Source organism: Oncorhynchus keta, chromosome 22, assembly GCF_023373465.1.
Source record: "Oncorhynchus keta strain PuntledgeMale-10-30-2019 chromosome 22, Oket_V2, whole genome shotgun sequence".
Lineage (NCBI taxonomy): Eukaryota > Metazoa > Chordata > Actinopteri > Salmoniformes > Salmonidae > Oncorhynchus > Oncorhynchus keta.
The window spans coordinates 6,630,989-6,656,201 of record NC_068442.1 but is presented as its reverse complement, the minus strand read 5'-3'; the positions used below and the strand labels follow the sequence as shown (position 1 = coordinate 6,656,201).

At 44.4% G+C, this 25,213-nt stretch overlaps 1 protein-coding gene across 1 annotated transcript in view; it reads right to left on the bottom strand.

Moving 5' to 3' along the window:
- The window catches only part of LOC118400969 (hepatocyte growth factor receptor-like), a 73,089-nt gene that overhangs the window by 4,594 nt on the left and 43,282 nt on the right, over nucleotides 1–25,213 (bottom strand). Inside the window, exons 11-19 of the mRNA XM_035798029.2 lie at nucleotides 17,872–18,090; nucleotides 15,028–15,177; nucleotides 10,349–10,505; nucleotides 9,690–9,830; nucleotides 8,507–8,773; nucleotides 5,734–5,814; nucleotides 4,162–4,343; nucleotides 3,654–3,763; nucleotides 3,245–3,410 (exon numbers count right to left, since the gene is read on the bottom strand). Of these exons, the coding sequence (XP_035653922.2) occupies nucleotides 3,245–3,410; nucleotides 3,654–3,763; nucleotides 4,162–4,343; nucleotides 5,734–5,814; nucleotides 8,507–8,773; nucleotides 9,690–9,830; nucleotides 10,349–10,505; nucleotides 15,028–15,177; nucleotides 17,872–18,090 (1,473 nt within the window). The remainder of the gene's footprint in view (nucleotides 1–3,244; nucleotides 3,411–3,653; nucleotides 3,764–4,161; nucleotides 4,344–5,733; nucleotides 5,815–8,506; nucleotides 8,774–9,689; nucleotides 9,831–10,348; nucleotides 10,506–15,027; nucleotides 15,178–17,871; nucleotides 18,091–25,213) is intronic.

The window sequence follows — 25,213 nt, the reverse complement described above, 5'->3', positions numbered from 1 at the left end:
AGTGTATATACAGTACCAGTCAAAAGTTTGGACACACCTACTCATTCAAGCATTTTGTTCTTTATTTTTTACTATTTTCTTCAAGTGAAGACATCAAACCTATGAAATAACACATATGGAATCATGTACTAACCAAAAAAGTGTTAAACAAATCAAAATATCTTTAAGATTTTAGATTCTTAAAAGTAGCCACCATTTGCCTTGATGACATCTTTGCATACTCTTGGCATTCTCTCAACCAGCTTCACCTGGAATGCTTTTCCAACAGTCTTGAAGAAGTTCCCACATATGATGAGCTCTTGTTGGCTGCTTTTCCTTCATTCTGCGGTCCAACTCATCCCGAACTGTCTCAATTGGTTTGAGGTCGGGTGATTGTGGAGGCCAGGTCATCTGATGCAGCACTCCATCACTCTCCTTCTTGGTCAAATAGCCCTTATACAGCCTGGAGGTGTGTTGCGTCATTGTCCTGTTGAAAAACTAATAGTCCCACTAACGGCAAACCAGATGGGATGGCGAATCACTGCAGACTGCTGTGGTAGCCATGCTGGTTAAGTGTGCCTTTAATACGAAATAAATCCCTGACAGTGTCACCAGCAAAGCACCCCCACACCATCACACCTCCTCCTCCATGCTTCACGGTGGGAACCACACATAGAAGATAATCCGTTCACCTACTCTGCGTCTCACAAAGACACAGAGGTTGGAACCAAAAATCTCAAAAGACAGATTTCCACAAGTCTAATGTACATTGCTCATGTTTCTTGGCCCAAGCAAGTCTTTTCTTATTGGTGCCCTTTAGTAATGGTTTCTTTGCAGCAGTTCGACCATGAAGGCCTGATCCATACAGTCTCCTCTGAACAGTTGATGTTGAGATGTGTCTGTTACTTGAACTCTGTGAAGCATTTATTTGGGCTGCAATCTGAGGTGCAGTTAACTCTTGTGTATTTATCCTCTGCAGCAGAGGTAATTCTGGGTCTTCCTTTCCTGTGGTGGTCCTCATGAACACCAGTTTCATCATTGCGCCTGATGGTTTTTGCGACTGTTCTTGATGGTTTTTGCAAAAGTTCTCGAAATGTTCTTGATTGACTGACATTCATGTCTTAAATGAATGATGGACTCTCGTTTCGCTTTGATTATTTGAGCTGTTCTTGCCATAATACGGACTTGGCCTTTTACCAAATAGGGCAATATTCTGTATACCACCCCTACCCTGTCACAACACAACTGACTGGCTCAAACGCAAAAAGAAGGAAAGAAATTCCACAAATGTACGGAAATGCATTCCAGGTAACTACCTCATTAAGATGGTTGAGAAAATCCAATGTCTGCAAAGCTGTCATCAAGGCAAAGGGTGACTACTTTGAAGAATCTCAAATCTAAAAAATATTTAGATTTGTTTAAAAAAAAAGTGCGTTACTACATGATTTATTATATGATATTTCATAATTTTGATGTCTTCACTATTATTCTACAATGAAGAAAATAGTAAAAATAAAGAAAACCCTTGAATGAGTAGGTGTGTCCAAACTTTTGACTGGCACGGTACATGTGTGTGTGTGTGTGCCTGAGTGTGTGTGCATGACTATCGCCTCGTAGCACTCACTCACCTCTGTCATCATGAATTGCTTTGAGAGGCAATTTAAGGATCATTTCACCTCTACCTTACCTGACACCCTAGACCCACTTCAATTTGCTTAACGCCCCAATAGGTCCACAGACGATGCAATCGCCATCACACTGCACACTGCCCAATCCCATCTGGCCAAGAGGAATACCTATGTAAGAATGCTGTTCATTGACTATAGCTCAACCTTCAACACCATAGTACCCTCTAAGCTAATCATCAAGCTCAGGGCCCTGGGTCTGAACCTCATCCTTTGCAACTGGGTCTTGGACTTCTTGACGGGCTACCCACAGGTGGTGAAGGTCGGCAACAACACCTCCACTCCACTGATCCTCAACACTGGGCCCCACAAGGTTGCGTACTCAGCCCCCTGTTCACCCATGGTCCTTCTGTAGCTCAGTTGGTAGAGCATGGCGCTTGTAACGCCAGGGTAGTGGGTTCGATCCCCGGGACCACCCATACGTAGAATGTATGCACACATGACTGTAAGTCGCTTTGGATAAAAGCGTCTGCTAAATGGCATATATTATTATATTATTATTATTATATTATTATTATTATTATATTATGACTGCGTGGCCACACACACCTCCAACTCAATTGTCAAGTTTGCAGACAACACAACTATAGTAGGCCTGATTACCAACAATGACGAGACAGCCTACAGGTAGGAGGTGAGGGCCCTGGCGGAGTGGTGCCAGGAAAATAAACCTCTCCCTCAACGTCAACAAAATGAAGGCGCTGATCGTGGACATTAAAAAGCAGAGGGAGCAACTCCCTATCCACATTGACGGGCCGCAGTGGAGAAAGCTTCAATTTCCTCTGCATACACATCACTGATGATGTGAAATGGTCCACCCACACAGACAGTGGGGTGAAGAAGATGCAACAGCGCCTTTTCAACCCCAGGAGGCTGAAGAAATTTGGCTTGTCCCCTAAGACCCTCACAAACAGATGCACAATTGTTTTTTTTACATATGCACAATTGAGAGCATCCTGTAGGGCTGCATCACCGCCTGGTATGGCAACTGCACCGCCCACAACTGCAGGGCTCTCCAGAGGGTGGTGCGACCTGCCCAACGCATCACCAGGGGAAAAACTACCTGCCCTCCAGGACACCTACAGCACCCGATGCCACAAGAAGGCCAAAAAGATCATCAAGGACATCAACCACCCGAGTCACGGCCTGTTTATCCCTCTATCATCCAGAAGGCAAGGTCAGTACAGCTGCATCAAAGCTGGGACCGAGAGACTGAAAAACAGCTTCTATCTCAAGGCCATCCGACTGTTAAATAGCCTTCACTAGCCGGCTACCACCCGGTTACTCAACCCTGCACCTTAGAGGCTGCTGCCCTAAATACATAGACATGGAATCTCTGGTCACTTTAATAATGTTTACATACTGCTTAACACATTTCATATGTATATACTGCAATATATTCTACTGTAATTTAGTCATTGCACGTCTTAATATTTATATATTTCTTTCATTATTTTACTTTTGGATTTGTGTTCATTTCGCCACACCTGCAATAACATCTGCTAAATATGTTTATGTGACCAATAACATTTGATTTGATTTGATTTTGATTTGATGTGTGTGCTTGGGTAGTCTCTCACCACATCTGACTTTGGGGTGAACTTGTGTGTCTGCAGGCTCTCCAGGGCCATCCACTTGACAGGTAGTTTGACTCCACTCTTGTTGTGGATGCTGTAGTACTCCTTATCATACACATCCCTGGCCAGGCCAAAGTCTGCCACCTTCACTGTGTAGCTTTCATCCAGCCTAGGAGAGAGAGAGAGGGATGGGGTCAACAGCAGCTTTACAGCATACAAACAGCGCTAGGGAAACTGACAGCCATGTTGGATCCGAACATTCTTATATTATCTTGTAATGGTTGGAGCCAAAATGGCGTCTTTTCCAATGTGGAATCTCAAAGTATGCATGACTGTATGCCTCTCTCACTACAAAGATGGGTACACGTTCACACACTGACTGTTTGAGATTGCATTTGGTTCCAGATCTTACATGCAGTTCCTTGCGGCTAGGTCTCTGTGGACAAACTTCTTGCTGGCCAGATACTCCATGCCCCGGGCCACCTGCAGACCAAAGCCCATCAGGTCCTTCACTGTGGGGTTCTAAAGAAACAAGGAAGAGGGTGGAGGTGAGATACACGTCCCACATGTATCCACTGGTGCTGGGGAAAATACTTCATATAGGAAGTAAAGCACACAAATACAGAAAGAAAAGCTCACACACGGAAAATGCTGCTTCGGTGCTTTACTCCTGTACCTACATATACAAATGTTTCAGCTGCATTGGACTTTGTCTGACATTACTTCATGTATGACCAGAGTGTGTGTGTGTGTGTGTGTGTGTGTGTGTGTGTGTGTGTGTGTGTGTGTGTGTGTGTGTGTGTGTGTGTGTGTGTGTGTGTGTGTGTGTGTGTGTGTGTGTGTGTGTGTGTGTGTGTGTGTGTGTGTGTGTGTGTGTGTATGTGTGTATGTGTGTGTGTGTGTGTGTGTGTGTGTCGTACATGTGTCTCTTCCCGTATGAAGTTCCTGAGGTCTCCGTGCTTCATGTACGGCAGCACCACCAGAGGAGAGCCCTCAGTGGGCAGACAGATCCCGAGTAGAGACAGCACGTTGGGGTGGCTGAAGTCCTTCATGATGATCCCCTCCTTCAGGAACTGAGACACCTCCTCCAGGTCAGTGATCCCTGACAACCCGGCAAGATATTACAGAATGGCTTGTTTACTTATTTAGCCAAGTTACTGAAAAGAGAACACATTCTCTTTTACACAACATCCTGACATTAAAGTCTGTATTATAATCAGGCATTGCCACCACCAAAAACGCAAACAAAACAGGCCCTGGAGCCATAAGCCTAAATCTCTTTACCGTGCCATCTAAACCTTAGTTAGCAGCCCATGAGGAGCCAGTCTTCAGGCTGTCTGAGCATTGGGACTGTGACCCTAAACCAAACCTATAGGCAACCGCTACGCAACACTCCCATTACCCAATCGAATCAGTGCTCCTGGTGTCACTGCTCTTTCCCCCTCCCTTCTCTTCTAATCTCGTTTAAAACGGAATCTCATTTAGCTAAGATAAAACAGCTGATTGCCCTTTCACTGGAACTACCAGATGACGACACACTCAAACGGAAAAAAGAAGACTTGGCATTTAATGCTGAGTTAAAACAAAGAAAGAAAACAAATACGGCTGTTAAACTGCAAGAGTTCAAACTACACTTTTCTGTATTGCAGAAACAACATGATGACATCACCTACAATATTCACCGAAAACACTGTGTCTTTGCCAAGACAGTGACACAGTTCCCCAGGGAACTTCGTTTTCTTTAAAGTTCCCTGGGGAACTTCAGGTCACTGTAAACTCAATGAGAAGGCCAAGGCTCAGAGAACAATGTCTAAACGAAAGGCAGAGGTAACTCTATCGCTATGGGTTACCAGCCGAGTGCCCTCAATCGCTATGGGTTACCACCAGTCCAGCAGGCAGATCTCACCAAAGCCTTATCTAGGACATTAATCTCCCAGGGTAAAGTGACAGGTTACACGATTAGAGACAGGGGGACCCTAATGTCATCCTCGTCGCCAGGAGCCCATTCATCTCAATCATCCTTCCACAGGCCACACCGCTGCTGCTGTGTGTGTCATTGTGTGTGTGTGTGTGTGTTGTGTGTCAAGAGCCCAGCTGGAATGAGATAAGGCCCTCTAATGTTATTGTGGCATTGCATTGTTGCAATGATATCATATCACATCATAGCTCTGAGATTTGAATGAATGAATGAATAGGGGATGACTGAGGTTGGATTCTGCTTATATGGTTGAATTTTGGACATGGTTAGTCAGGTGTGTTTCAAATGGAATCCACGGTGTAGGTACGGTAGCTCCTCTTAGCATTATTATTGTATCTTCGGCCATGTTCCAGATGAATGAAGATCTGGCCTTTTCTGTTTTTGATCATCCAACCACGTCCAAGTCGGAACCCCTTAGCTTCAAAAGGTTTTCTCTCGTTTTGTGTCTGAACACAACCCTGGTCAAGTGACTTTTTGATGTGGTTCTTTTGGTCATGCTGTGGTCTGTACTCACGGTTGAGGGACTTGATGGCACAGTGCTGTTTCTGACCGTCAGCCTCTAACAAGGTCCCATGGAACACACAGCCAAAGTGACCTGTGAAGAAAAAAAGAGAGAGAAACATAAGAGATGAAGCTCAAATGGGTGTCAAAATAAGCTAGAAACAGAGTACTTGCTGTTAGAGGAATGCTTGACGCTGAAACCCTTGATTTCTTTTATAGACATACTTCTTTAGATCAGTAAGTCAATGGAGCAATTTAAAAAATATATGTCATTTATTTAATTTAACCTTTAGTTAACTAGGCAAGTCAGTTAAGAACAAATTCTTGTTTACGATGACGGCCTAGGAACAGTGGGTGAACTGCCTTGTTCGGTTAACCCACTGAGTCAGGCAGGCTGAAAAGCTAGATTCCCCTTTGTTGAAGTCTCGATTACTTCTATGAAGCTCTACTTGAGGCGCCCATTCATTCCCTTCAGTTTAGTTCAATAGGGTTCATTAGAGGCTATATCGCCCCATATCTGAGTTACTGTGGCCTTTATTATATGTGGTCTGGGGGGCTCAGTGCAGCTTTGCAAGGGTGTTGGGCTATTAAAAGCTAGGGAGTGTAGAGAACTCTGAGGTGTTCTCCCATCACGATCCCTGCAGATGCACTGAGGGCTCGGGTTACACCACACGGATAAACAATGGTGCTCTGAATTCTACCCGGGAATAAATCATCCCACTCCACCCCATAATCCTGCTTCGGAATCTCCAGGCTTCCCTGAGGGCCGAGTCAAGGGGGAGGGGGGATTTTTGGGGGGAGCATTGTCCCTGAACATTGTGCGGATGTTAATAACAGAGAAAGGCCTTTCTCCTTTTTCTGTTTTCATATCTGAATGTCAAACCTGGTGGTTTGATTATGTTGGTCACTAAGCTCTAACATGGTGAATACTGTATTTAGGTGTATCCCCTATGGGGATGGATTCTGATATTACCATGGTTGAGACCTACAGATTCCCTAAAGTCCGAGTCTGAGTATACACGACTTGTATGTGGACACCGGCTTGTCGAACATCTCATTCCAGAATCATGGGCATTCATATGGAGTTGGTCCCCCCCTTTGCTGCTATAACAGCCTCCACTCCTCCTCTGGGAAGGCTTTCCATTAGACGTGGGAACATTGCTGCGGGGACTTGCTTCCATTCGGCCACAAGAGCATTATTGAGATCCGGCACTGATGTTGAGCGATTATGCCTGGCACACAGTCTGTGTTCCAATTCATCCCAAATGTGTTCGATGGGGTTGAGATCAGGGCTCTGTTCAGGCCAGTCAAGTTCTTCCACACAGATCTCAACAAACCATTTTTGTATGGACCTCGCCTTGTGTACAGGGGCATTGTCCTGCTGAAACAGCAAAGGCCCTTCCTCAAACTATTGCCACAAAGTTGGAAGAACAGAATCGTCTAGAATGTCATTGTATGCTGTAGCGTTAAGATTTCCCTTCACTGGAACTAAGGGGCCTAGCCCAAACCATGAAAAACATTATTCCTCCTCCATCAAATTTTACGGTTGGCACTATGCGTTCGGGCAGGTAGCGTTCTACTGGCATCCGCCAAACCCAGATTTGTTAGTCGGACTGCCAGATGGTGAAGCGTGATTCATAACTCCAGAGAACGAATTTCCACTGCTCCAGAATCCAATGGCGGCGAGCTTTACACCACTCCAGCCGACGCTTGGCATTGTGCATGGTGATCTTAGGCTCGTGTGCGGCTGCTTGGCCATGGAAACACATTTCATGAAGCTTCCGACTAACAGTTATTGTGTTGAAGTTGCTTCCTGAGGCAGTTTGGAACTCGGTAGTGAGTGTTGCAACCTAGGACAGAGATTTTTACACGCTATGATCTTCAGCGCTCGGTAGTCCCGTTCTGTGAGCTTGTGTGGCCTACCACTTCGCGGCTGAGCCGTTGTTGTTCCTAGACATTTCCACGTCACAATAACAGCACTTACAGTTGACCTGGGCAGCTCCATCAGAACAGAAATTAGACAAACTGACTAGTTGGAAAGGTGGCATCCTATGACGGTGCCACGTTGAAAGTCACTGAGCACTCCAGTAAGGCCACTCTGCTGCCAATGTTTGTCTATGGAGGTTGCATGGCGGTGTGCTCTATTTTATACACGTGTCAGCAACAGGTGTGGCTAAAATAGCCAAATCCACTCATTTGAAGGGTTGTCCACATACTTTTGTATATCTCGTGTACTTTGTCTAAAACTATGACTTATTGAGTTAAATCGTTGGACAACATCATGGGGAAGCTCGGGGGGTCTTTCAGCTGAAAACATTTGAAGGGGTGCCCACATACTTTTGGCCATTTGGTGTACGTTAAGGTAATGTTTGTGTAGGTGTGTGTGGGTTCATGGATGTGTGTGTCTTTTCATGTATCAGAAGTATGTATAGTAGACACAGTTCCGACCCCATCATCAAGTTCGCTGACGACATGACAGTGGTAGGCCTGATTACCAAAAATGATGACACGCCTACAGGGAAGAGGTAGGACCCCAGCCACCTGAGCCATGGCCTGTTCTCCCCATTTCCATCACTCAGACGTGGGCAGTATAGGAGAATCATGACAAAAACTGTCAGAATGGCCAATAGCTTCTACCCCCAGACCATCAGGCTGCTGAATAGCCACCACTCGTCAGCTACCTGCTCTCCCTGTCCCCCTCCTGCCTCCTGGACTATCCATCCATCCCTCTACATGTCTATCCTATATATGTCTATCCCACACACATGTATGATCATCCCACTCACCTCTGCCTATGACCTGGTTTAGGTGTAACAGCAGGTGTTCCCTGGCGATGACCACATGTTGAACCTCCTTCAGCAGGTCAGGGTGCAGCTGGGACGTGTCGATGTGGACCGAGGCCGACAGGAGAGGGGACACCAGCTCCCCCTCCACCCCCAGACCTATCCCCATCCCCATGCCACCCAGCCCCAGCCTGGGGGACAGGAGTTCCCCATGGCCCCCGTAGATGGGGGGAGCCCCCCTGCACGACTCTGGCCTCTCCACGCCCTGGTCTGAAACAATATAGCCAAAGGTCAATTACTACAGGGTGTCAGGGTTAGAGGTCAGCGTGAGGTCAGATGATCACAGAGTGATGCCAGAGAGAGTCATGGTTACAGAACGGAAGAGGGAGAACTTGAGCCCTGCCCAGTACATGCAGAGGAAAGTGAGAAAGGTAGTTACGTTGCTTTCTTCCCTTTCTGTCAGTGTTGCTCGAATGAGTGGAAACAGTTGGGGTTATATTAAAAGAGGTTCATGCAGGGACTCTAGTCCTTAGAAGTTGCAGCACATCTCTGGGTTATGAACTTACGAGTTAGAAGTTTAAAGGGGCCAATCGTTGCGACATCCATTTTGTTGTTGTTGTTGTTATAAATGAATCATATGTACCCATTGTTTCTTGAAGAATATAATGTGTAAATAGTTCATAAGCTTAGCTCAACTGTCATAACCCAACATATAAACTTGTTTTACTCCAAAGTTTAAAAGCAAAGTAAATGTAAACCAACACTGTACAGCCTCAAAACATGGTTGCATCTGTTGTGTTGATATCATGGATGGTCTGTCAATGCATCCATAGCTCTGACTATGAATTTGAGAGTCGTTACATTCCTCCAGCCCCATTCCTCAGCTTTTTACCGAAACAATGGCAGTCGAGTACAATTTGTAATTGTTTCAAATACAAATAGCCACTTTAAGTTTAGGAAAGGAAAGCGAGCATTGTTAGTACAGGGTTATAAGGTCAGCGTTAGTGTTAGGACAGGGTTATAAGGTCAGCGTTAGTGTTAGGACAGGGTTATAAGGTCGGCGTTAGTGTTAGGACAGGGTTATAAGGTCGGCGTTAGTGTTAGTACAGGGTTATAAGGTCAGTGTTAGTGTTAGGACAGGGTTAGTGTTAGGATCAGGGCCATGGTGTTGTGTCAGGAAACGTACCCTCCAGCAGGGTGGTTCTATAGTCCACCGACTCGTGGGACACCATTTCGTTAGTGGGGCTGACGCTTCGGGCGTTTGCCAACATGTCCAAGTGCTGAATGTGAGCCCGGCCATCATACCAAACCTTACCCTCAGCCAGATCTGGAGACCAGAGAGATGGAGAGGGGGAGAAGAGGGGGGGGGTGGTGGTGGGTGGTGGGTGGTGGGTGGGTGGGTGGGTGTTTGGGCGAGAGAGAGAGAAAGAGAGGGAGGTAGGTAGAGGATTGGATGTAGGGAATGTGATGAGATGTAGAGAAGAGAGTGGTGGCAGAGAGAGGTGAGCGATAGGGAAAGATGGGGTAAAGGTGGAGGGAGAAGGTAGGACCAGAGAAAGGGAGAGAGAGAGAGAGAGAGAGAGAGAGAGAGAGAGAGAGAGAGAGAGAGAGAGAGAGAGAGAGAACACAGTCATTGAAGGAGAAGGACAGAGCGCTCCACCATTTCTCCCATCGTGACCAGCCAGTCAGCACAACATCTCCAGCAACCACAGCCATCCCAACCCCACAGCCCAACACGGCTAGTAGGAGGTGGACACACGTGCAAACGTACACACGCACACAAAACCCACACAAACAAAAACATAGTAAATCCTGTATCTCACATTTCTATAATAACACACGTACCGTCAATGTGCTTGTTCCTCCTTTTCCAGATGAATAGAGTGAGCAGCAGAAGTAGTAACAGGCTGACACACACACAGCCTGCTATCAGCCCTCTGTAGTCCTGTTCATGAGCCAACATCACTCTTCCCAGACTCACTGAAGACGATGCCTGACGCCACTACGCACACACAATACACACACACAGAAAGGAGAGGAGAACAGTGAGTGAGATGTACAACTACTTTCTAGATTATTATTTTTATTTTTCCCTAGGGGAAATACTGATGCGCGCACACGCACACTGTAAATCAATTCTAGTTGTTTCAACTGATTATTATTAAGTAACTGGTTCCACAGCCTTTTTAAGTTTACTCAACTTTTTGATCAAAGTGTTACCTGAACTTAAACGTTTTTAGTTGGCCCAAACTTAGCTTCCGACTTTAAACTTTAAATGATGTGTTTGCTCAACTTGTGTCACGGATCCCATTCATCACGCACATCTGTCTCCTATTCCCACTGATTAGTATTTGTATGTATGTGTCCTTTGGTGTCCATGGTCTTGTTGATTATTGTTACAATGTCCATTGGTGCGTGTGAGTACCTGTGCTGTGTGTTTTGGGCTTTCGTGCCTTTGTGGATTGCGCAGATGATTACGGGTCTCGTCCCGTGTGTTAATCATTGTGGCGTGTGTACAGTCATTAAAACTCATTTTTCAACCACTCCACAAATTTCTTGATAACAAACTATAGTTTTGGCAAGTCGGTTAGGACATCTACTTTGTGCATGACACAAGTAAGGTGTACCTGTGGATGTAATTTCAAGGCCTACCTTCAAACTCAGTGCCTCTTTGCTTGACATCATAGGAAAATCAAGAAAAAAAATTGTAGACCTCCACAAGTCTGGTTCATCCTTGGGAGCAATTTCCAAATGCCTGAAGGTAACACATTCATCTGTACAAACAATAGTATGCAAGTATAAACACCATGGGACCATGCAGCCGTGATACCGCTCAGGAAGGAGATGCGTTCTGCCTCCTAGAGATGAACGTACATTGGTGCGAAAAGTGCAAACCTGAAAGGCCACTCAGGAAGAAGCCACTTCTTCGAAACTGCCATAAAAACTCCAGACTACGGTTTGCAACTGCACATGGGGACAAATATGGTACTTTTTGGAGAAATGTCCCCTGGTCTGATGAAACAAAAACAGAACTGTTTGGCCATAATGACCATCGTTATGTTTGGAGGAAAAAGGGGGAAGCTTGCAAGCCGAAGAACACCATCCCAACCGTGAAGCATTGGGGTGGCAGCATCATGTTGTGGGGGTGCTTTGCTACAGGAGGGACTGGTGCACTTCACAAAATAGATGGCATCATGAGTAAGACATCAGTCAGGAAGCTTGGTTGCGAATGGGTCTTCCAAATGGACAATGACCCCAAGCATACTTCCAAAGTTGTGGCAAAATGGTTTAAGGACAACAAAGTCAAGGTATTGGAGTGTCAATCCCAAAAGCCCTGACCTCAATCCTATAGAACATTTGTGGGCAGAACTGAAAAGCATGTGCAAGCAAGGAGGCCTACAAACCTGACTCAGTTACACCAGCTCTGTCAGGAGGAATGGGCCAAAATTCACCCGACTTATTGTGGGAAGCTTGTGAAAGAATACCCAAAACATTTGACTCAAGTTAAACAAATTTAAAGGCAATGTTACCAAATACTAATTGAGTGTATGTAAACGTCTGACCCACTGGGAATGTGATGAAAGAAAGAAAAGCTGAAATAAATAATTCCCTATACTATTATTCTGACATTTAACATTCTTAAAATAAAGTGGTGATCCTAACTGACCTAAGACAGGGAATTTTTACTCGGATTAAATGTCAGGAATTGTGAAAAACAGAGTTTAAATGTATTTGGCTAAACTATTTAAACTTCCGACTTCAACTGTATTTATTCGAGGTACTCCTCGCTCTTTTGTTTGGGTCTCTACCCAAATCTATCCAAATGATGTATTTAACCTATATGATGTTGACCTATATGACCTATATGATTACATTGTGGATGTTAATTCATATAGTAATTAATATTCATGTCCTCACCTGGGAATTTAACATACAACCTTTTGGTTCATGGCATGGTAATAATAGATAAACAATGAGTAACGATAACTTGGCTATATATACAAGGGGTACCAGTACCGGGTCGATGTGCAGGGGTACGAGGTAATTAGGTAGATATGTAAATATAACTAGGAATAAAGTGACAGATAGTAAACAGTAGCAGCAGCATATGTGATGAGTCAAAAAAGTTAGTGCAAAAAGTGTCAATCCAGGTAGTCCGGGTAGCTATTTGGTTAACTATTTAGCTGTTTTATGGCTTGGGGGTAGAAGCTGTTCAGGGTCCTGTTGGTTCCAGACTTGGTGCATCGGTACCACCTGCCCTGCGGTAGCAGAGAGAACTGTCTATGACTTGGGTGGCTGGAGTATTTAACACCGCCTGGTATAGAGGTCCTGGAAGGCAGGGAGTTCGGCCCCAGTGATGAACTGGGCCGTATACACTACCCTCTGTAGCACCTTGCGGTCGGATGACAAGCAGTTGCCAAGTATGTAATACGCTAGTATGGGTATTTGGACACGGCCACCGTCTCCTCTCCAGGGGCCTCATTTATAAGTGGTTTGCGTAATTTTAACATGAAAGATCTGCACAAAAATATTTAGATGTATAAACTTAGTGAATGCCATACATGTTTCCCATTATGAAATCAGACCTGTCGTAAAACTGTGCACACGTGAACAACCATTATAACTCGTCCTGAAAAACACCCGTTCACCTTTTATGGTGATAATAACACCCTTTTTTTCTGTCAAGTTTGGACGTTTTGGAATTAGGCTAAGACAGTATCTAAAGGAAATAGGAATGGCCGACTTGATCAAATGTCTTTGGAGGAGTTGGCAGAACGTTTTATTTTGCAGTGACATTAGCGGTATCGGACCGTTTCTGAAAGGCAACAACAATCCCTACACACTTCAATGCAAAAGATGAACTGTATGTTATAAAGCGCACACCCTGTCCGATGCGTCAAGCAAAAAACGAGAAATGATTAACTTTCCCAATTAAATGAGCGATGCGCACTGTAATTTTTTTTGCATGGCTACTACGGGAATATAAACTCATCATGGCCAGAAAAGGTTGAGGAATTGGGCTACTTGAAATAGCTCATCTATTTACTAATGTGAAGTGGGTCCAATTCAATGAGAGATGGGACGAATGGTCGACAGTCCAAGCTTGTTGTAGGCCGATAGGCTACTTCACGAGTAGCCTATAGTAGCCTATAGTTGCTCTTATCACTAACGGCAAATGTTTGCATCTTGTTATTATATTTAACTAGGCTACCTGTTCTCTTTATGAATGATACATGAGTCATATATTACCCATTTGCACAAAGCTACTTCAACCACGAGAAACTGTTAGTGTGTACACCTTGTTTACAAAATAGGCCCCAGCTCAGTGTTCCTGTAGCGTTTTAAGGGTTAAATCATGTGGAAAGTCAAAAGTTTGTGGTTGAACAATCTATTGTTATTACATTCATAAGCATTTTATGTGTCAGATAAATACTATTTGAGGCAGACGACTTTTTGGGAGATATTGGAAGTCTGAGTTGAACAGTCCAGTAAAAGTTGAGAGGTGTTGTCACGTTCTGACATTTATTTCCTTTGTTTTGTTATTATTTAGTATGGTCAGGGTGTGAGTTGGGGTGGGCAGTCTATGTTTGTTTTTCTATGATTTGGGTATTTCTATGTTTCGGCCTAGTATGGTTCTCAATCAGAGGCAGGTGTCATCAGTTGTAGCCTGGGTTTCACTGTGTGTTTGTGGGTGATTGTTCCTGTCTCTGTGTTTGCACCAGACAGGGCTGTTTTAGGTTTTCACGTTTCTTGTTTTTGTTAGTCTGTTCATGTATAGTTTTCTTCATTAAAGAACCATGAATAGAAACCACGCTGCGTTTTGGTCCGCCTCTCCTTCACCGCAAGAAAACCGTTACAGGTGTTGATGGAATGCCAGGAGGAATGCAGAGATATCCGTGGATTTACCCGCCTAGTGGTAATAAAATGCCAGGCAGCAGAACGATAAAAATGACTGTATGATCTATCAAAGCAGGCATCTATCAAAGCAGGGGCTGTCAATACAAACAGTCAGGACGCACACACATGCTTCAAGCACACGCTTGCGCGCAAGCACGTGCGCGCGCGCACACACACACACACACACACACACACACACACACACACAAAGCCATCGTCATCATGGGCACATACACAAATGCACGGACACACCACACACAGAGCCCTCTGTATGGATGCAGTTGCTGCCCAACAAGGCCTTTATGAAGCTGTGGAGGGGGTACTGCTAGACTGTGGGGGGGATGGGGGGTAGTGGTCTGAAGAGGTCTCTGTAGACAAGGGGCTGTTTCAAGTGAAGGGCTGAAGTGGAGGGCTCAGAGATCCTAGGGAAGGTAGGGTGGGCTCACTAATGTTTAACTAGGGGTGATGAGGGAACTCAGTAGAAACCCAATGGAGGTAGTTTGGAAATGTTCACTGAGAGTTTAGCTGGAATGGAGTGTGTTTTTGTCAATGTGTCTGTACTAGGTCTCTCTCTGTCTCTCTCTCTGTCTCTCTCTGTCTCTGTGTGTGTGTGTGTCTGTCCTCACCTCCACCTCCAGTTCATTGGTGGCATCCCGTAACTCCATGGGGACAGTACACTCCAGGGTGTTCCCCACCACAGTCACACTCTCACAGGTCCTGTTAGACACCTTCAGCACCTCCCCCTTCATCGCCTCCACATCCACACGACCTGGCACCTGGAGATGGGGGTTATGGAGATTTAGAAAGAAGGGGAAAGGGATAAATGGAGTCAGTATAAATATCCTACGTACTACATCATCCTCAGAGTCCTACCATATCCACACAGAGACATGCATGCAGGCTTGCTCGAAAACTGCTTCCAGTGGAAGTGACTGAGGCACTAGTTGTGGTGCCACTACTGTTATCGTGAACCCTCTCTCCAGGACAGAGACAACAGCCTCTCTGCGTCTGCATACAAACTACCTAACAACCCTTTTGTCGATGAGGGCTCTTCAGACGGGAAGAGAGGATTTTTGAAGGAAGGAATCTCACCATCACTGCCTTGGCTACATGCTCTGATGCTCCTTCACACACATTTCACTTGGCTCTTGGACTGTAAAATGGTCTGGTTCCTTCACTCTCTAATGTTACTGTCTCAACCTCAACACTGTCGCCTGACGGTTTATTCTCAAACTGCTTGGTTCACACACACACACACACACACACACACACACACACACACACACACACACACACACACACACACACACACACACACACACACACACACACACACACACACACACACACACACACACACACACACACACACACACACACACAGCTCAGTTGACTCTCACTCTGCATGGTTGTGCTGTGTATAGCAGAAGGCAATAAAAAGAATGATCACATTCCTCGCGTGACAGCCTGGGATTTTCAGATTTGACACAGAGTGGAGGGCCGCACCTGTTCCCAAACCTCACGGTGTAACTGTATGCGTCAACTAGTGCAGTACATGTGAACACACACACACACACACACACACACACACACACACACACACACACACACACACACACACACACACACACACACACACACACACACACACACACACACACACACACACACACACACACACACACACACACACACACACACACACACACACACACACACACACACACACACACACACACACACACACACGTTCTTTTATCCTCGTGGGCACATTACATTTATTTCCATTCAAAATCTGATTTTCTCTAACTCTTAACCCTAAACTTAACCCTTACTAATTAATACCTTAACCCGTAACCCGTAACCAAAACCCTAAACCTAACTCCTAACCCTAACCCCAACCACTAACCCTTACCCTAATCCTAAACTTAAAATAGCCTTTGTCCTCATGGGGATGTGGGAAATGTCCCCACGAGGGAAAAGGTCCTTGTTTCACAACCCCCCCGCATACTCACACATGGACACTGAGACAATAACAAACTCTAATATCAACAGTATTTTAACATGTACAAAGCATATTGCATAATATGTACAATCTCTCATCTGAACACGTGTCATCTCATGTCTGTACTCTGAGGTTGTGTGTAACATTTAATGTGTGTTTACGAGTCATTGAAAGCAACATATCCCATAGAGAGAATAACTATACAATTTCTGCCAGGCATTAAACAGTCTATCCAAACAAACAGAGTGTGTGGCGCTAATCTGGGCTAAGATGCTTGTTACCCTCCCATGGAACGATCTGTAGAGATAAGAGCTCGACACCAGCCAAGACTAATAACATTATCAGTAGCCTTTACTGATTGGCGGACATTTTGGGGCAAAGATATCAGATGGCCCCAAATGTACTCTATAACAGTGCAACCCAGGGCCTTGGGTGTCCCTGGGGTAATGGGGGCTCATGGGAGCTCATCTGGGACCGAGATGGGGGTTGGGAGGTTACAGGGGCTGGATTAAGCCATGGGGCCAAGGTCATGCCTGGGAAAAAAGCCGACCCAGGATCCTGTGAGACCTGTTCCACACAGCTGTCACTAACCATCGGGCCGCCTCAGTAACAAAAAAAGAAAGAAAGCTATAATTGTTTTCATTGTAAAAAAACAACAACAACGTTTTCTACCCAGACGAATTAGGTTGCCCATTTGAAACACGCCATTAATATGTCAAGGGCTTTGACCTCAGGAACCTGAGACAATGCAGTGAGATGGAGAGAATACACAGAGGAGAGGGATCGGAGGAGTGAGTGAGGGAAATGTAGGGGGTGAGCGATGGGAAACGGGACTCTTTTTCCTGTTTTCTTTCAGTATACAAACCCCTCGCCCCCAGTATTGTTTCCTTCCCACCTCAGACGGGCGAGGGTGAGTCAGTGGAAGGGTGTCTAGGAGGGCAAAGTACAACAGGCTACAATCAGGGCTCAATTCCATTTCAATTCAGGAGATCAACTGAAACTCTCGTCCAGAAGAGAAACTGTAAGAGCCATTTGTTTTAAAATAGGAATTCTCCAATTTTAATTCATTTCCTGAATGGATGCATTGGTAGTTGCACTGACCCCAGCTTTCATCATTATCATCATGGCAGGTCTTTACAGTGCGACCCTTTCGCTTGCATATCCTCCTTCATATTCTTCTGTGCTTTATTATCTCAAATATTCTTCATTTTGTGCTCTCACATTTCTTTGTGTGCAGTCCACTGTACATTTGTCAACTTAGGCAAACACGTGTTCCTTGTCAAAAAGGTAAGCATAGAGCCCTGCATGGAGAGGTGGTGGTGGGGTAAGGGATGAGGGAAGAATGTGGATGTGGGAGAAAGGACCTCAACATTAATATTGTCAATTCCCCTTAAACTCAGACGATTCAGGAGATCAATAGAAACTCAACTAGGGAACAAAAAGGTGCCGGTCTGACACGTCTCACCTTAATCTCCAGGATGCTCTTGTTGCCTTTGGATGTGACGGTGGGTCTCTGGAAGTCCTCGAAGCGAGGGTCCTCTACATACAGCAGGTCAAACTGGGGCGCGGTGAAACCATCCAGGACGAACGCCACCTTGGTGACCACAGGAGGCTGCAGGCCCAGGTCCTTCAGGGAGGGAGTGGTACACAGGATGGTCAGCCTGTCCTCACCCTGCGTACAGCTCTGGAGAGAGAGCGCACACGTGGCGTAAGTAACACACACACACACAATACGTTGTCCTTTACTGCATTAACAATTGTAGTTACAACGTGCACACACATGTACGTACAGTATGTACACATGCACGCACACACCACAATTGTGCTTTAAGGAGAAACACTCCTTACAAATTCCTCCAGCATTTCCCTTGTTCCCCTGTCACATAACAAGGACACATACTAATCCGTCAGATGACAGATGCTTTCATCCAAGGGCTAATTACACGCTTTCTAATTGTACACACTATCTATTTATTTCTTCATACAGCTTCAGTGGGGTTTAAGTGCCTTGCTCCGGGCACAACAGCAGTGTGTGTATACCACCCTGGATTCAAACTGAAAAGCCTCCCATCACTAGCGCTTTACCATAAGTGCTATTGAGCTAGACACCGACTTGAGAAACACATAAGAGAAAGCATTATATGAGTCACTTTTCACCTTTTATTTTTGAAATGTATTATTTAAAAAAAAAATATATATATATATATATATATATATATATATATACATCCAGCACCCGCTCAGAGACAATGAATGTGCACATGTAATCGTTTCCTGAAACATTCCCTTCCATGCAGATGATTAGTTCCAGATTCCAGCAGGTCATAATAAAGCCAAAGTAATGACAGAACATCAAATACTGTATAGAATCCAAACCAGCATCTGCTGCTATACCAGTGCCTGATACCATTATTTAGACTGTTTCAAATGTAAGAGTCTATCCAGTAAGATATACCGGCGTGCTGAGTGGAACAAACTATACTTTGATTTTTAAAAGAATGTCAAAAGCTGGCTGATGACTGAACCATATAACCATTTTCCAAGTCTGAATCTCCACTTAACAAAAATATCAAATGCAACATGAGACAATTTCAATGATTTTACTGAGTTACAATTCAGATTAGGAAATTAGTCAATTGAAATAAATAAATTAGGCCCTAATCTAAGGAATTCACATGTCTGGTTAGGGGTGCACTCATGGGTGGGCCTGAGAGGGCATAGGTCCACCCACTTTGGAGCCAGGTCCAGCCACTGGGGAGCTAGGCCCAGCCATTCAGAATGAGTTTTCCCCCCACAAAAGAGCTTTAAGGTACACAGAAATACTCCTCAGTTTCATCAGCTGTCCAGGTGGCTGGTCTTAGATTAGATCATGTGGTCTGCGGTTGTGAGGCCAGTTGGACATACTGACAAATTCTCTAAAACAAATTTGGAGGTGGCATATGGTAGAGAAAATAACATGACATTTTCTGCCAACAGCTGTGGTGGACATTCCTGCAGTCAGCATGCCAATAGCACACTCCATCAAATCTTGAGCATTGTGTTGTGTGACAAAACTGCACATTTTAGAGGGGCCTTTTATTGTCCCCAGCACAAGGTGCACCTGTGTAATGATCATGCTGTTTAATCAGCTTCTTGATATGCCACACCCGTCAGGTGGATGGATTATCTTGGCAAAGGAGAAATACTCACTAATAGGGATGTAAACACATTTTTGAGAGAAATAAGCTTTTTGTGCTTATGGAACGTTTCTGGGATCTTTTATTTCAGCTCATGAAACATGGGACCAACACTTTACATTGTTTTTGTTCAGTATATAGGTCCCTGGGACTGAACACTTGCCTCTGCAACTGGATCCTGGACTTCTTGACGGGATGCCACCAGGTGTTGAGGGTAGGCAACAACATATCCTCCACACTGACCTTCAACCCAGGGGCCCCTCAGGGGTGTGTGCTTAGTCCCCTCCTGTACTCCCTGTTCACCCACGACTGCATGGCTTCGCATGTCTCCAACACCATCATTAAGTTTGCAGACGACACAACGGTGGTAGGTCTGATCACCTACGACGATGAGACAGCCTATAGGGAGGAGGTCAGTGACCTGGCAGTGTGGTGGCAGGACAACAACATCTCCCTCAACGTCAGTAAGACAAAGGAGCTGATCGTTGGCTACGGGAAACGGAGGGCCGAGCACACCCCCATTCACATCAACAGGGCTGTAGTAGAGTGGGTTGAGAGCTTCAAGTTCCTCGGTGTCCACATTACCAAGGAACAATCATGGTCCAAACACACCAACACAGTTTGTGAAGGGGGCTTGACAACGACTCTTCCCCCTCAGGTGGCTGAAAAGATTTGGTACGAGCCCTCAGATCCTCAAAACGTTTTACGGCTGCACCATCAGGGGCATCTTGACTGGCTTGGTACCACTTGGTACTGCTTGGCATCCGACCACAAGGCGCTGCAGAGGGTAGTGCGTACGGCACAGCACATCACCGGAGCCAAGCTCCCTGCCATCCAGGACCTCTATTACAGGTGGTGTCAGAGGAAGGCAAAAAAATGGTCAAATACTCCAACCCCCCAAGCCAAAGACGATTCTCTTTGCTACTGCATGGCAAGTGGTAACAATGCACTAAATCTGGAACCAACAGAACCCTGAACAGCTTCTACCCCCAAGTCACAAGACTTCTAAATAAGACTGCTAAATATATAATCAAATGGCTACCTGGACTACCTGCATTGACCCTTTTTTACACTAACTCTCTTGCATTGACTCTATGCAAACACACAGGACTCTAAACACACAGACACACAGCCACACACACACACACACACAGCCACACACACACACAGCCACAGCGAAACACACAGCCACACACACACACACACACACACACACACACACACACACACACACACACACACACACACACACACACACACACACACACACACACTGCTGCTACTGTCTATTATCTATCCTGTTGCCTAGTCACTTTACCTATACCTATATGTATAGTACATAGCTACCTCAATGACCTCGTACCCCAGCATATTGACTCTGTACTGGTACTCCCTGTATATAGCCATGTTATTTTCTACTCCCTATATACTGTATATGGCCATGTTCTTTTCTACTACCTAAATACTGTATATAGCCATGTCATTTTCTACTCCCTATATACTGTACATAGCCATTTTTATTTGTTATTCACTGTGTATCTATTCCTTGTGTCACTATTTAGATAAGATAAATATATATATATAATAATTATGTTTAACTCTTCATTGTTGGAAATTGTAAGCATTTCACTGTTAGTCTACAACTGTTGTCTACGAATCATGGAACAAATAAAATTGGATTTGATTTGATTTTGATAAGTCCTTGACTTTATTGTGTTGTCCCTGACAAGTGTTTAAAATGTTACAACATGGAAATAAAATTTATTTTGGGGGGGTTTGTATCATTTGATTTACACAACATGCCTACCACAATATTTTGTATTGTGAAACAAGAACTTAGACCAAAAAAATGTCAACTTAAGCGTGCATATCTATTCATCTCCCCAAAGTCAATACTTTGTACAGCCACCTTTTGCAGCAATTACAGCTGCAAGTCTCTTGGGGTATGTCTCTATAAGCTTGGCACATTCGCTCCTGGATTTTTGGGCAAAACTGGTCTAGCTCCTTCAGTTGGATGGGTTCTGCTGGTGTACAGAAATCTTTAAGTCACACCAGAGATTCTCAAGTGGATTGAGGTCTGGGCTTTGACTAGGCCAAACCACTTGAGTGTTGCTTTAGCAGTATGCTTAGTGCCATTGTCCTGCTGGAAGGTGAACCTCCGTCCCAGTCTCAAATCTCTTGAAGACTGAAAAGGTTTCACTCAAGAATTTCAGTGTATTAAGCGCCATCCATCATTCCTTCAATTCTGATCAGTTTCTCAGTCCCCTGCCAATGAAAAACATCCCCACAGCATGATGCTGCCACCATCATGCTTCACTGTGGGGATGGTGTTCTCGGAGTGATGAGAGTTGTTGGGTTTGCGCCAGACATAGTGTTTTTCTTGATGGCCAAAAATCTAAATTAAAGTCTCATCTGACCAGAGTACCTACTTCTATATGTTTGGGGAGTCTCGCACATGCCTTTTGGCGATTACCAAACATGTTTGCTTATTTTTTTCTTTAAGCAATGGCTTGTTTCTGGCCTCTCTTCCATAAAGCCCAGCTCTGTGCAGTGTACGGCTTAAAGTGGTCCTATAGACAGATACTCCAATCTCCGCTGTGGAGCTTTGCAGCTCCTTCAGGGTTATCTTTGGTCTCTTTGTTGACTCTCTTATTAACGCCCTCCTTGCCTGGTCCGTGAGTTTTGGTGGGTGGCCCTCTCTTGGCAGGTTTGTTGTGGTGCCATATTCTTTCCATTTTTTAATAATGGATGTAATGTTGCACCTTGGGATGTTCAAAGTTTCGTATATTTTTTTTATAACCCAACCCTAATCTGTACTTTTCCACAACTTTGTCCCTGACCTGTTTGGAGAGCTCCTTGGTCTTCATGGTGCTGCTTGCTTGGTGGTGCCCCGTCGCCTAGTGGTGTTGCAGACTCTGGGGCCATTCAGAACACGTGTATATATACTGAGATCATGTGACAGTTTATGTGACACTTAGATGGCACACAGGTGGACTTCATTTAAGTAATTATGTGACTTTTGAAGGTGATTAGTTGCACCAGATCTTATTTAGGGGCTTCAGAGAAAAGGGGGTGAATACATATGCACGCGCCACTTTTCATTTTTTTTTTACATTTGTTTGAATTATTTGAAACAAGATATTTTTTGCATTTCACTTCACCAATTTGGACTATTTTGTGTATGTCCATTTACATGAAATCCAAATAAAAATCTATTTAAATTACAGGTTGTAATGCAACGAAATAGGAAAAATGCCAAGGGGGATGAATACTTTCGCAAGGCACTGTATCCAACCCAGTGGGGTACAAAGGGTGGTAGAGTGACAGTTTTACACTATTCCATACTGAGAGATTACATTTTTGTCCAGCCTACTCATGATAGTTCAACCAGTCTGTGAAGGCAGGGTCAGATGCAACACCTGTAACCTTTCCCTCTGTAATTTCTCCATTTGTTTGTTATACAATATTGGATTTCATGGCACGTTCCTTTCACATGTTGAGCTTACATTTCACAAGTGAAACTATAATTTTCACATGTATACATTTTGCGTTCACACCACCTTTTCACATGTGAGGAGAACAACGTGTTTTTTTTTGCATTGTCATGTGTGCAATTACCAGTTTCACGTGTTAAAAACTTTGACATGTGAAAATCACATTTGCCATTTCACATTTAAGAAAACTCCACATGTGAAAATCTCATTTAAACATGTCGAATTGCAAGTTTAACATGTGAAAAACAATCACGTGAACATGAAATTAGCAGTTTAACTGTAAAACATTTTACTTTCACATTGTGGAATTTCAGATTCAAATGTGGGGTTGAAATAATGTTAATGGATTACGTTCAAAGGGCGACATACTGTAGTTCTGCTGTATGAAGGCCACTGCCTGTTAAAAAGGTGTAAATGAATGATATGTGTTTATTATTGAAGAATGTACCGTATAAATGTCTCATGAGCTTCATTCAACTGTCGTACCCCATCAGAACCCCAAATATAATCTTGTTTTACCCCAATGTTTGTAAAGAAAGTAAATAGGAACAACCACTAAACACATGGTTAAAACTATCATTTTGATATCATGGATGGTCAGTCCTTGCATCCAGCGTTGTCTATAGATTTGAGAGGGGTTTGCATTTCTCCAGCCCCATCCCCATCCCTCAGCTCTTTACTGAAACTGTGGCAGGGAATAATGGTGTAAGAGAGTAATAGTGTTTTATTATGTGATGTAATCCTCTAGTGAGTGAGGTACTTTTGTGCCATAATTATCAAGAAAAACATCTGACGTCGAGAACAAAATTGTTAGTATGGCAAACAAAAAGACTAATAATGATATTGAAAGCCAAACATAACCCCAAAAGTATTGATTGCAAAACCAAATATTGCAAGGAAATAATTTCAAAATGTTTTTTTTGTGAAACATTTCTGATAAATAAAACGCCTCCCTCTTTCCTGCAGTTTTCCCTATCTTCGGTTATGTTCGCCTGGCCTTTGCTTTCGCTGCCTTTTTGGAACATTTATTCAAGCAACATACTGTAGCACCCTGCATCCCACTGCTAGTTTGCCTCTGAAGCCTCTGAAGCTAAGCAGGGATGGGATGGGAGACCAGACGAAGATGAAAAATAAACATGTTAAAAATAAACAGGTCCGAAAACCAGATGTGTTTCTTCTCACATGTTATTTTGTAAGGGTACCACTACCCTAGATACATTCACTTCTCTGCTAATGCATCCTCCATCTTTTCTAGTCTGACATAATGGTAAACAGAGAGAAAAGAAGGGCCTGCGTTCTAGTAAGAGTGAAACAAAGGCCCTCATCCAGAACAGAAGAATAAAGTCCCAAATGAAACCCTATTCCCTATCTACTGTAGTGCACTACATTTTACCAGGGCCCATAGTGCACTATATAGGTGTAACAGTTCTGCTTTCCGTCCCTCTCCTCGCCCCTATCTGGGCTCGAACCAGGGACCCTCTGCACACATTGACAACAGTCACGCTCGAAGCACCGTTACCCATTGCTCCACAAAAGCCGCGGCCCTTGCAGAGCAACGGAAACAACTACTTCAAGGTCTCAAAGCAAGTTATGTCACCAAACACTATTAGCACACACCCCGCTAAGTAGCTAGCCATTTCACACCGGTTACACTCACCCCCCTTTTGACCTCCTCCTTTTCCGCAGCAACCAGTGATCCGGGTCAACAGCATCATGTAACAGTATAGCTTCCGTCCCTCTCCTCAACCCTACCTGGGCTCGAACCAGGGACCCTCTTCACACATTGACAACAGTCACCCTCAAAGCACTGTCACCTATCGCTCCACAAAAGCCACGGAAACAACTACTTCAACGTCTCAGAGCAAGTGAAGTCATCAATCAAAGCGCTATTAGTGTGCACCTGGCTTACCATTTCACACCGGTTACATAGGGAATAGGGTGCCATTTGGGACACAGTCTAAGAGCTAAAGTGGTGGAAGTTAGTTCAGGTATTTCAATTGTTTTTACATTTAACAAGGCAAGTCAATTAATAACAAATTCTTATTTACAATGACGGCCTACCGGGGAACAGTGGGTTAACTTGTTCAGGGGCAGAACGACAGATTTCTACCTTGTCAGCTCAGGGATTCAATCCAGC